At 43.4% G+C, this 14,013-nt stretch overlaps 1 protein-coding gene across 7 annotated transcripts in view; it reads right to left on the bottom strand.

Annotated features, from left to right (window-relative positions):
* The window catches only part of PPP1R9A (protein phosphatase 1 regulatory subunit 9A), a 772,375-nt gene that overhangs the window by 460,191 nt on the left and 298,171 nt on the right, over nt 1-14,013 (bottom strand). For all 7 annotated transcript variants that reach the window (XM_085630850.1, XM_085630851.1, XM_085630855.1 and 4 more), the window contains exon 3: nt 2,372-2,504. In XM_085630850.1, the coding sequence (XP_085486976.1) occupies nt 2,372-2,504 (133 nt within the window). The remainder of the gene's footprint in view (nt 1-2,371; nt 2,505-14,013) is intronic.

The raw sequence follows: 14,013 nt of genomic DNA, 5'->3' as shown, positions 1-14,013 counted from the left end.
GGGCCTGATTTTGTGTTGAATGATAATTGAAAACCCTCCAAATTCTGGACAAAATGCTAAAAGTGGAGGGGGCAACTGTGGGAGTTCCTCCACCATCCCGCCTCTAATGAAGAAGCTGATTTTAGCCTTTGCGCCAGAAACAGCAGATTTTGTTTACTTTGGCCAACCTCAGAATCAAGCCTCTAGTCACGTTTCCAGGATCTTTACCTTCTCCGATTGACTATCAAGTTGGTTATTTTCATTGGTTACTGTGGGTAGGCATCAAAATGTTATCAAAACTCTGTTTTTCTTGTTTATGCTTGTTTATGTAGTAAATAGTCATTAATTAGTCTTTTTTTTATTTTTAAATGCATTTAACGTGTTGTAACATCACTTACTGCTCACCTGTCTCTTGTTTGTGTTTGGCCACGCCTGAAGAGACACCTACTGGAAAGGCTGGTCTAGGCCTGATCGGGATGTGCCTGAAGAGACACCTACTGGAAAGGCTGGTCTAGGTCTGATCGGGATGTGCCTGAAGAGACACCTTCTGGAAAGGCTGGTCTAGGCCTGATCGGGATGTGCCTGAAGAGTGTTGCCAACTCCTGTGTAGTGTGCCTGGGGGATCTTCTATTTTACATGATAGGTTAATTTTTAAACACTATAATCTTTTATGTTGCCAGGAATTTATGAATGATTCAAGGTTTTACAATTGTACTTTATAAAGAATAAATCGTGTTGGGAAAAAAAACCACCACTGCAATTTTCTAGAAAAGGACGACTTTGCCTCACAGCTTGCAAATTGTAAAACTAGTTACAAACTGCTTAATCACATGCAGTAGGACAATTATGCTGGAGTTTTTACTGATGAGGTCTGTGGGCATTTTGAGCTTAGGTTCTTGTGGCTCTTTGCTTTTCCACAGCACAAGTGTTAAGCCCTAACAATGTAAAGTCATTCATCAGTTATGGAATAAAGTTTGAAAAATAGTGCAGATTATGTTGCAAATGCACTGCAGGGAGATCTGCTCTGCCAAGTGGCCTTTTATATGCAACTTACTACTAAACCAGGCAAAAAGACAAAGGCACAGCTGTGCTCACTCATAATTCATGCAGTGTTGTCCCACACTGCGTATTTCCGGAGTTGAATTGAAACTTGTAGCACTGTACAATGGATTTACTACACTGTGCTTTTCTCGTCAAAACATCCTTTTTAATACTATTTACAATCCGTAGGAGTTCGGTCTTCTTCCTCCTAATCTCCACACAGCCTCCTGGACTCTTAGTGATGAGAAAATACACAATAAACAGAGGATAATATAGACTGTAATACAACAACATTGATTTAATCAACATTAGAGCGTACTATCCGCTGACAAATGCAACATAATATGCCCTTTGTTCATTTCACCTGTAAAGTGGACTCTGCCCGCTAAGCAGCCAATCAGAATGATGCTGAAAGACACAATGAGGTCTATCGGGCCTCAATGTTTCTGCCCTCCTCGGTCTGCCGTGGGAATCCCTCCTGCTATCGCTGGGATATGTTTTATTCCACAGGAGCGGATCCCAGCACAGGCGGATTTGCTTCTGCTACCATGGATCAAAAACGGATTCTTTTCTCCACACCCAGCAAATATGTGTTGCACAACAGCAAGTCAACCCCCCTAGCAACAGAAGAGAGACTAGCAGCTGAATCTAGAGTTCAAGTCGAGAATTTATTTCTGGAGCCACTTAATTTGCTCGATGAAACTACATTCCATGACAAGAAGGCAAACACCTTCTCCCTTCACATGCCCTTGGCTTCGCAAGTCATCCACACTTCCCATGGCAACGTCAGCTCCCTGGTATATGCACTGCCTGGGTTCACCTCCCTGGGCATCCCTTCCCCAGCATGCATTTACGGTCTGCAGCCCGATGACCCACACATAATTAATTGAATTCACCATTCCTAAAACAGCTGGCGATTTCAGAAACCCAGTAGCTCTGGAATCGCTGTAAAGTAAAAACCCTTTCTTTTCAGTGGCCACATTCATTTCTTGATGCAGAACAGTACACAAAGGGACACAGTTGACAGCAGTGACATTACAAAAGGTCAGCACAGCCATGGTAACTTGGTTGGTGTTCAAGTATCGAATAAAAGCTCTCGCGTAAAAAGCTGACCTGCCCTCAAGTGTGAGCTGCATTTCAGAGAGCACAACTTTCACAAGCAGCAGCCATCGCTTGCCCTTCAGGGATTTAAGCCGCCTTGATATTTATAACTGCTGTGCACTTTCTAAAAGCATGTAAAGTCAATATACCCTCAGATACTACCAGGGGGATTCAGTAAGAGTACTTTAGAACAGCAATTTCAATTAATTCTTCATGGAAACCACAAACAATAATGGAGCCTGTACTGTACCTTTCTCCAGCTCTGCTGGGAACAGGGCCAGTCTTTCCACGCGCTTTTCCAGTTCGTACTCGGCGGAGGCGGCCACGGGGTCCACCTCGTCATTCCTTCGATCGTAGTCCTCATTCGAGTATGTATTGAAAACCTGTAATAAAGACAACGGAATTAAAATCTGCTCTTCAGCCAGTGATGACATTACACAAAGCAACATTGCACGACCTTTGACCCTGACCACATCACAGGAAGTGGTGTCACACGACAGTCCATCAGGATGATGTCACAAAAAGTGTCTTCAGGTGAACTTTCTTTGATGTTAACATCATCACATGAAATTGCTATGAGGAAATGGATAATGAATACACTTAAAGTAAAATTAATTTACACTATGGGCCTTATGTCCTGTTCGACAGACAGTATGCTCCGTCCCACATGGGGCAGATGTCCCATTTGCTATATCACAAGTGTATTATAACCTGTAGCTATAATTAGGCCTTCGCGGAGTTTGCAGAATTCCGCTACTTGAAACTCCACAAAGTGACAAAAAAAACTCTGCCACGCTCCACGGAGTGGCAGCTTTCTCAACGAGAGCGGCAGGTTTCCTAATGCAAGTGGTAGGGACCGGCCACAACCGCTCATGTTGAGAAATCTTGCCGGGAAGTGGTCTAGCATTGGATTTTCCTCGCTTGCACTTCCTAACTTATCTTTGCGAAAGGAAAAACTCCGCTCTGTGCCGCTCAGCAGAGTTTTTTAAAACTCTGTGCTCAATGCGGAGGGCAGAGTGGGAAACACTGCAAACTCCGTGAGCGAAGATGAGTTTACCGCCCAGGCCTAGCTTTAATTCATGTGTGAGAGAGTATCCTGTCTGCCAAACTCGAAATCAGCTTCTATGTTACCTAAATACCAGTTAAAGTGCAGTAAATAAATACCATTATCCCAGATCTCACTCAAATTTTTCAATACTAAGCAAATCAATGCATCCCGAAAGTTAATATGTTAAAAAGTACTCTGCCTAGTTATACAAACACAAAAGCTGTAGTCAGTCACTCACAGTGGCCACATTATGAAGTCGATCTACCCCAAAGACTAATGATCATGGGCAGTGATGCTCCAGTGTCAGTTGTTACATTGCAGTACTTTACATCAGGAATACTTTAATTCTTGTACAGCCATCTGGGGGGCAAGATATTCAATATTGATAATGGATGCACCCTTCAGGACAGGGCCCTCCCTTAAGTACAGGATTCAACCCCCCCCACCCCCGGCCCCCTGGGCCTATATCAGGGTAGCCCATCCTTATAGCATTCCCTTTAACCAAGCTATCTGCGATATTGAATGTCGGTGAGCCTACTTTGTCCCTTAACGTCTCCTGTTCCGCGTAACTGCTGCTGCCAGCTTTATGTTCAACATTGTCACCAGCCCCAGGAAACATTTCAGGTTGATACATTGTACCCTTCTGCGAGCAGCCTAGTGCCCCTGGCCAGTCTGCTCTCTCCACAAATCCTGTTGGGCCCTCAACCTGGCTATCTCCTAAGTTTGCCTGGCCATCTGGAATCACCTCCATCAGTGCATTGATAATTTTGGCCCCCGCTGTCATCTCTGTTATCTTGCCGGTAGTAAACAGGTCCGCAGCTTTGCCTGACTTCAACAATTCATCATAGGCTTACCTACTCGTGAGGCGCCTCTCAGTACATTCCCTTTCTGACCTCTAAGCAGTGAATTCTTGGCTCCCGCAGGCAAGGCAGCTCCTCTCAGGTTTGCAGAAGTGTGGGCCCCCCACGCTCCTCTCGCAGCAGTCTTTGGAGGAGCCATGTCCCCATCCAAGAGGAAAGCCGCGGCTGTAGCCATTCCATACCAGTGGCTGACCGAGTGGCACGGACCAACCAACCAGCGAGCAATCTGGGACCCGAGCAAGTGCCGCCCGGCAGACCCCGCAACTGCAGCCAGCATCCGCCCCCAGTCTCAACAAGGTAAACCCCCCTTGGCTCACTTCATGCATCTCTTCTCTCGATGTCTTTGCAGATTAGGCTTTTGGTATATGGTGAATGGGAGCTACCCTCGGCGCCTGTTCTCCGTGGTGGCGTTAATCTGCCATCTTCCTTCCTTGTCAGATCACCCCAGATTAATGAAGGAGGGTATGAGATTTGTGAGGTGCACCAGATAAACAATATCTCAGCACCCACTACGGTGACACGCTCTGAGTTGGTCTCACCCCTGGAGTCTGACAAACTAACAGAAGGGGCTCTTTCAGGGTCCAGCTCATTTCTGCGAAAAAGAAAGAAAAATCTAAATCAGCTAAAATTTGGAAAAACACTTCCGAACTATATGGCAGCCATCAACATAACAGCTCCTATACACGTACTAAAGGTGCCTCGGAGGGTAGCCCTCTGTGCAAGTGCGTCCAGACGAAGGGGGGAGTGAAAACATTGATCTCAAGGTTCTCAGGTTCAGGTATGGGACTTGGCTCAGATTTAAGACTCACAGCAGATTCCAGCCGGGACTTATCTGCTCTACCCGCTTCTCAGGCACATAGCCCTGGGCTGCATTGTTATCTGCCGATACCCGCTCCTCTCAGTGGAGGGTGCGATGCCTCTGAGAAACAGCTATCAAAGGTCACATTGGGTACTAAAGAGCCATTGCTTTCCCTAATATTGCAGGCCCTGCAGGATCAAAGGCTGGAAGCACAAGAGCACTATGCACAGGCCAGGCCAGACAACATCTGCATCCAGCAGTCACTGACTGAAGTGACTAGCAAGGTGGGGGCATTAACGAAGGAGATAGCCAAGCTGCAACAGCGTACTGCTGACACGGAGGAGACCACTAATCTATCATCCAAATCAATACAACTGCACGATGATCAAATGTTTGCCATGCAGGCTAAAATAGAGGAGTCTGAGAACCGGCAACGCCGCAATAATTTAAGGCTGTTTGGGGTCCCTGAAGGCAAGGAGGGATATGATCCATGAGCGCTCATGGTCCAGCTACTTCAAAAGGCTTTCCCCGACCTTGTGGATTGGGACTGGGATTGCCAAATTCAACGTGTACATAGACTACCAACTTTCTTACATAAGCAGGTGTCTCGCTATCCTAGACCACTGCTGATTTTCTTTGGCAAATGCCTTATTAAGGCAAGCAATATCCTTGAAAGCCTGCCCTGGCAAACCATTAGAGGTTGACTCTTTCTCTATATTTGTCAGATCAGAGCTATCCAGAGCCACCATGGACAGGCGCTGGGAACTGAGACAGCTTATCGACCCATTAAATGCTGAAGGTGCACAGGTCTTCTTACAAGAGCCTGCACGATTAAAGGTTATTAAAAGTGGACAACCGCAGTTCTTCTTTACCGATCAGGAGGCTAAGCAAGCTCTAAGTCAATGGCAATTTGGGGCAGCCACGAAAAAAACTTAGTAGCCTAGGCCAGCAGGGGCATCGATTCTGAAAATATCGTTTATTTATATATGATTAACACAATGAAACCATGGTCTGATTTCTCTTTTCTTGTTTTTCTTTTTCTCTTTCTCTTTCTCATATTCTGGGCATGGCTAGGCACGGGAGCACTCTGGCTGCCCTGTCTCCTCATAACTGCCAATCCAACTGCAGCCTATAAGGGGGAGGATTTCTTCTTCACGATACTGGGAGGGGGAGGTGAAGGGGAAGGGTAGGGAGGGTTGGGCAAGGGAGTCTGGGGAGGGGTTGCAGAGGAAAGTGTCAAAAGGGGCTCTCATGAGTGGGTAGTTAGGTTGGTAGTGAGTTTATGCTAGAGAACAGAGGAGCCAATTTAAGATGAGTAGGCACTTTATTAACAATGGTATGAGGATCGACCTCGGGTTAATCTTTAAAGCATATGTTAGAGGCACAAGGTACCAATCTCTATGGGGCTGATTCGATGTATGGCCTGGAATGTATCAGGCCTAAATAATGGAGTTAAGAGCCAACTAGTTCGGGAGAAACTTTAAATGTATAGACCTCAGATTGTCCTCCTTATAGAGACACACCTCGCAAATAAAGACTGAGGGCTTTTTAAACATCTCGGGTACCAAACAATTGTATGTACATCCCACAGTGCTTCCATAGGGGGAACAGCCATACTAGCGGACAAGGCATTTGATCATAGAATCCTTAAGGTCACGGCAGACCATCGAGGAAGAATGGCTTTAGCACAGTTAGTGATAAAGGGTAAACAGTACGTGTTCTGCTCAATATATGGCCCTAATGTCGATGATCCTACTGTTTTTGATTTTATAAATTTTGAATTATTGGATTGGCCAGGTGAGCGCATAATTATGGGAGATTTTAATTGTGTGTTGAACCATGCTATTGACTCTACGAGTAGAGCAGCCACTTATAGAATGGGGAAGGAGATGGCTGCAATTCTTGAACTGGGGTGGCTGCACTGCCTAAGGGACGGCTGACGGGTACTTTGCCCAACATCCGCAGGGTATACATACTATTCTTATCCAAACAGTATTCCAAAATCAACATGGCTTGGGTTTCTGACAATATTAGTTATCTGCGGATATGAAAGTATGCCCTAGAATTACGTCTGACCATAACCTAATCTTATTGTATTTCCAAGTCGAGGCTGCTCGAAAAGCGATCAGGCCTTTTTGATTTCCATGCTACTTATTAACAGACAAGAATTTAGTCATCATAAATAGAAACTGAGAGGATTTCTTTAAAGACAATGTGGGGACGGCTTCCCCCTGTATAGCTTGGGACGTGATGAAAGTGATCCTAAGGGGGGTCACTCAGCAGTAAATCTGGTAGCAAAATAAAGTCGGGAGGCCGCATCCAAAGCTGCTCTTTGAACACTCTCTTCTATCGAATTACACCATGCAGACACGATCCAGCGAGATGCAAGAGACCAGGATCAGTTGCATATCTGCTAAATAGACGAACGGACTGCCATAAGCGGGGTGTTAAGGGAGAAAAACGCTGTGAGCTATAACAAGCACTGATCTTTACAATATGAATATGGTGATCAAATTGGGAGGGTGCTTTCCATCAGATAGCAGACAATTGAGCTAAAACCCAGATAAAGGCTATAAAAGGGGAGAATGGTATTTTGCATATGCAACCGCAGTCAATACTAGAGCAATTATCCAAGTTTTAACAAAGGCTTTACACACAAACTACAGCACCAGATGAGGAAGGATTGCAGAGGTATCTCAAGAATAGCAGCTTGCCGTTCGTGTGTGAGGAAGTCTCAGCTTCACTGGAATATGAAATCATGCATGACTAAATTGCAGAGGCAATATCTAGGCTACTTTCTGGTAAGTGTGCTGGGGAGGACTCAATACCAGTTGAGTTTTACAAAACATTTTAGAGTATCATTGTCCCACCTCTGGCAGAGGTCATGCAGTATATATAGGGTCTAGGGGAGTGGCTCCTGAATCATGGAACGTAACAAACGTAGTCTTTTAAAAAAAAATTACAAGCCACCCGAGGAATTCAGTTCTTATCGACCGCTATCTCTTATAAACTCAGATGCCAAGATTTTTGCTAAAATCCTGGTCACTCGCTTGGCTCCTATAATACCAGGATTAGTATCTAGTCAACAGCATGGCTTCATCCAGGATAGAGATACCACGGCTCATATTAACACGGCAGGTGATAAGCAGCTTTATATGGGGGTATAAAAAAGCACAACGTGCAATAGATCTATTGAAGCTGCCGTTTAATCAGGGCGGGCTGGCCCTGTATTACTAGGCAGCATTTGTGGGTCGCCTCCACAGCCTCTCAGACCCTGTAACCCAAGATTTTTGCCATCGTTTGGTCCTTGGGTCTGATTGTCGGATGTTCTTATACAAAGTCAATGGCCCCAACTATTTTAAACGGGTCCACTTTAAGACCATCAGGGACAGCGTATATATATATATATATATATATATGGCAGGGAATTCTTACTAAATGCTCCCTGTTGCTCTACCACGACAAACTCCCATTGTGGGGTAACCCCATGCTCCCAGAGGTATTTCAGGAGACAGCTGGCAGATGCTGGGCTAGTTATGGGATTGACCGTTTTGGGCACTTATACGATCACAACAGCTTCCGGGTATTCGACAGCCTACAACTCTCATTCAATCTACCAGGCCAGATGTTTTTTTTAATATCTCCAGAGCAGGGATTATTTTTTTAGACATCAAGCCTTAACAGCAGTATCTAGAACCTAGGTATGGGAGTGTGTGCACAAACAGAACACGAAAACTGCAATTAGCACTATGTATCAATGCCTGGGCATGTTCAGGCAGAACAGTTGTGAAAAGCTGGCAGTAAGATGGAGTAAGATTCTCAGGGCAAATGTTACTCTTATAGTAATCAATCAGGCATTAGGAACTATAGATAGATCAATCCATTCTGTCAGTTTAAGATTGCAGCAGTTTTGCACTATTTGCATGCTTTACTGCACACCAGAGAGGATCACTAGCTGATCTCAAAGGGGGAAGGCCAAGGAGGGGACCAAAACAAATGCCCAAAAAGCTGGCTGAATGCAGCAAACATTGTACATATGTTCGCTACCTGCCTGGAGGTAGATATATTCTGTCAGACGATAAGTCACGCCATGAGGCTATGTTTGAGGATAGATTGCTCCCCAACAGTTACGGAAATCATGCAGGGCTATAAAGAAGACAGTCATGGACTGAGAGGCCTCTTCACAATTCTATTGGTGGTTGCTCGACTTGTCATAGCCAGGGCTTGGATCTCTCCAAAATCCCCCTCTGTAGCTGAGTAGTGGGCAATAGTGAAGGAAACATATGAAATGGAGAAGGCCCTGGATAAGGCAAGAGGAGCCCGTTCCCTGAAGAGATTTGATTCAATATGGGGCAGTTTATTAGATACATAAGGGTATCAGCCCAGTCAGGGGGACTGAAGAAAACAGAATTGTGACAGGTGCCTACCTGAATATGGACTCTAGATCTTAGCATTATTATCATTGTCCTACTCAAATTAACATATGTGTTGTAATGTATTATTATTAGTGTGTTCTGTTACCCCACAAGAAATATAAAAAGCTGTAATGATGCTCCCTTTTTGACAATAAAAATAAAAAAGGACTGCTTTAATTCACAGGTAAGTTGATAAGTAATGTTTGTATTCCATGTATATATATAAAGACACTAAAACAAAAAGGTTAAAGTGCAATTATAGTTAGGTGTACAAATAAAATAAAATGAAAAAATAAGATAAAAACTTACATTTCCTTTTTTTTTTAAAAACACTGCAATTCACCAGTTAGTTTGCTGACCTAACTAAAACTTGCACCACTGTCTTGCACTGCTTATGACCTCACATATAACATCATTCACGACATGTTAAATGATGTCACTGATAATATCACAGGAGACATCAGACAATCATAGAGTGTGTGGACTTGAATTAATTCAATGTGGGCAATTTTCAGTTCAACCTAATAGGATTACTCTCTTAAAGACTTCACAAAAACAACATTTTAGGTCAAGAGGTTGAGAGGTATACATTTGCTACTGAAATGACACCTTCTTTTCGGCCGTGCACAGCTATGGGTTGGCTGCAAGGTGCCTTGAGACCAACCCCAGGCAGGCAGCCAACTCTGCAACTGGCAGCTAACCCCAGGTGATTCCCCTTCCCAAGAGAACACTGAACCTATATTTAGGTTTTTTTTTAATTGTTCATGGGTACTGCATTAGTGGTGCAGAAGCTTCACCCTCTTCTAGTATAGTGCAAGCTGCCTGACAAAGTCTTCATGATGCTCTGGTAGCATGGCGTGAAGCTTGAGCTGCAGCTTCTGTGAGAGTACTGTGGTACCTCACAGGAGGGCTGCACTGGGTTCTGCTGAACTACTGTGGTACATGTGATATGAATTGTCCTTCAATTTTGGCACCTGGATTGATCCTCTTGGTCCCCAACACTAGTGTCAAGGGTTTAGGGTGTCCATATGCTGCCCAATATACATTTTTAAGCCTTTCAGGACATTGGGACTGAGACCCCTAGTCCTGTCATTGCAGCCACAACATTTTTCTCTGGGTTGCGGCCAGTGAATCAGATCATTGATGACGGCAGAAGCAGTCCTGATTCTGTGGTATTGTAATGGCAGATGGGAGAAAAAGCTCTGTCTTACAATCAGAGGAATCTATTTTATTAATTTATGGGTACCAGCGGACTCCTGCATTACTCCAGCAAGACCAGCAATCCATATATAACTAACATTTTAACCTCTTTAAGCCTAATTTAAAATCCTCTTTAAATGCGAGTTTCTGGAACATGGCTCAATGGATTTACACCTAATCACAAAAAGCACTGAGTACATTCCTAACTTTTTGCCAAATCTGGTATAATTCCATTCAGCCATTTTTTCTGTATCAGAGAGCAAATTTATGTGGTGGAATTAACATGGGAAATCAATGTTTTGGGACCTCCACCTTTTACTTGGCCCGCTTGACAGATTGGCACTAAACTTTCCAGGAAGGACATGATATGAAGGTTTTTTTTTTAAGTTTCGCGCAGATTCATCAAACAATGTCAAAGTTACAAACAACCCAAGAAACTTTCTTCCTATGGAAACTCAGATCTAACTATAAATATACAATGCCACCAACCACTGTGTAATTTATATATATATAAAATATATATACAGATATATATATACACAGACACATATACATATGCACACATATATATATATATTCTTTCCAAACTTCTCCTCCAGACCTCCAGAGAAAAGACGAGCGGCACACCAGGGATATTGCACAATTTTTTAATGCGCACCAAGACGACTTGTTTCAGCGTTAGACTTTTTCAATGTTTATATATTTATATATTCACTCAATATATTCAACTTCAGTGACAACTTAACATTTTAAACTAAACAAACACTGAAATTTACCATTTATGGTTATCTCTAGTAACTTTAACTTGTGCTCTAAGGTAACAAGAACTTGCACCCATACCATGAACAGTGTGTTCATCAATGATGTAATTTCAAATGTTTTAGTGAAGCTGTCAATGAAGTTGTACATGTCATGAGTGTTGCAATATATGGTAAAATTAGCTGTGCATGGCGATGGTGCAAGTTATAGGTTCCTTAGGGCACGAGTTATTGTTACTGGAGATAGGTATAACAGGTGAATTAAAGTGGCTTTTGAGTTTAAAACGTAGCTTAAACCAACCTTTGTTTTTGTTCAGCAAATTTCTAGGGTGTTTTTCAATGTAAAGCAATATTTTATTACCATATGTAAAGCCAAATCATTGCCTTGGCCTGTGGCCAGACCTTTTGTCCAGCACCCCGCGGGCAGTCAACCTCACAGTGCACGCCCTTTGGTCGTGTGCAGCATAGGGTTGGCTGCAGGGTCTGGCTGCACTCAGGTGGTCTTACTGACGTCGCCAAAGATTCACAACACCAAAATATAAAAAGTGAGCCTATTACCATCTTTCTCTAAAAATCACCAATATTTTTAGTCTAATATACAGTAATTCACACAATCAAATGTTTAATACTTGTGATTATTATAATGATAATTAATAATGTTTTAATAAAAAAGCATGTCTGTGAGTCTTTCTCTTGCCATAGTTGATATTGTTACATTTTGTGGACAGTAAAATGAAACGAAAGAGATATATATATATATATTTTTTTTTATGAACCCAACATGCCTCTGAGTCTTTCTTTCAACTTTTTTCAGACCACAAAATAGAGTCATAAAAACTACCATAAGATGGCCTTGTACGCCATCTGAAGAGCATAGATCTCCAGATAGAAGGCTTTTAAAAATTATTGTAAGTTCTACGAGGGTCATAGTTTTAATGGCCCAGGAGACTTACACTTTTTTTTTAAATGTTACTGGGGGGGGGGCTGCTTCACTTCCTGCAGCCCCCCACATCATTACACAATGCTTGGTGGTGCCCCTGCCGCTTTTAGGGACACCACAAGCATCCAAATATTGATAATTATAATGTGTAGGGCTTTATGGGGCACTTATTCTAGGAGCAGTGAATATGGGACCTCATAACTTGTATTTTTTTTAAAGGGGAGGAAGTCCATGACCACCTCTATGAGCCAGTAGAGCCCCCAGGACCCTTTCCTCCAGGGCCATTGGGACCTCAACCCCTGGGCCCTAATCTTAAAAAACAGGGGAGCAGCCCACCTCCCTGAGCCTTTATGGCCCTGGGGACCCAATCCTACGGAGCCTCTGGAGGCCATGCACAAAACACCAAGTTGAGGGCCATGATGGGAGCCATAGGGCACCTGCCGGTTCCACTGCTGGCACCATACTGGGTGCTGGCAGGAGTTAGTACTTCTCCTTTTGCTCCTGCCCATTTGGGAGCAGCATTTCTCAACTGTAGAGTTCCCTATCTGGGAGATTGCGGGCAGGGTATGCTTGCAATTTCTCACAGGGTATGCTTGCAATCTCTCGGGCCGGGAACCATAATGTTCCGGGGTGGGCTGCCCAGACACTGTATAGTCTCACACCCTGGAGGATGGGGTGCCAGGGGAGAATAGCTCCGGGGGAGGAAAGGGATAGCCCTCTCCCCTTTTTGTACTTTTTAGACCCCGGAGATGCGGTCTCAAGGGCCCTAAAGAAGCTTAGGGAGGGGCGATTTGTTTCTTTTAACAACAGGTTCACCGCATTTTAGGCAGGGGCATGGAGCATACAGAGATAGTCTGTGTGCATGTGCCTGTGTTAGCTGTGATTAAGGAAATGGGTATATAGCCCTATTGCCCAGTGCCCACATTATGTGAGGCGTTAATAACTTTTAGCTGCACTTTCCCTCTTCATGTACCTTACCTTTTAGTTCACGTCCATAATTGCTGGATTGCTCATTAAAGTGGGTAACTAGGCGTAGGGCATAAACCACTGTTAGCACCCCAAAAACAGGGCAATAATGCTTTCCTATCAACTGAAACCAATAGAAACAATTGACGCTTTCCAAGATCCACTGGTATTATCTCTATTGGGCGTTCACAGTAGTTCGAAAACCCACTTCCTTGCTCCGTTTTCTTGACACACATGAGCACCATTAAAACAAACCATTTGAATGTGAAAATGACTGCAGGCGCACGCTTTGAAAATAACGGTTTATTTTCATGCACAAGCCCTAAGTAATGTGAGTGCTTCTTGTCGTAGCTGTAAGCGCTTTATAAACGACACATCTCGCCAGAGCCTATCATTTGTAAACCATTATAAAATATATCTTTAAATGAAGCTCTTTACCTAAATTGAACAAAAAGATGCAGTAAATCTCAGAAACAAAATAAGCTGCTTTCTTCTTTTTAACAACACAGTATTCAAGTTAAAAAGGTTTCAGAAATATTACCTTTTGTTATTTTTCAGTTTCAACTCATATGCTTCCAAGCAACCATCAAGTAAAATGAGGCAGCACAGTTGCTTCTGTACCCGACTGTGGTGTACCTTTTGAGTTTATTCGTTTTCTGTGGTAATAAAGTTACAAACGATTGGAAATGTACCTCAGAGAGTCGGATCTCAGATTAAGCAAGACTCTCCTTTGCCACCACAGGAATGAGGTGCAGGCTAGGGAGTGGAGATGTCTAAATTGATTATTGTTGATATTGTTACAACAGAAGGACAATATTCGTTGTTTACTGTTTTCAGTGTTATTTTTAGAGCTGCATATGTAAAAAGTAACAGATATGCATTCACATGGAGAACAAAGTACCCATG

The sequence above is a fragment of the Triturus cristatus genome, chromosome 10 (assembly GCF_964204655.1).
Source record: "Triturus cristatus chromosome 10, aTriCri1.1, whole genome shotgun sequence".
Classification (NCBI taxonomy): Eukaryota; Metazoa; Chordata; class Amphibia; order Caudata; family Salamandridae; genus Triturus; species Triturus cristatus.
This window is presented reverse-complemented; position numbering and strand designations above follow the sequence as displayed.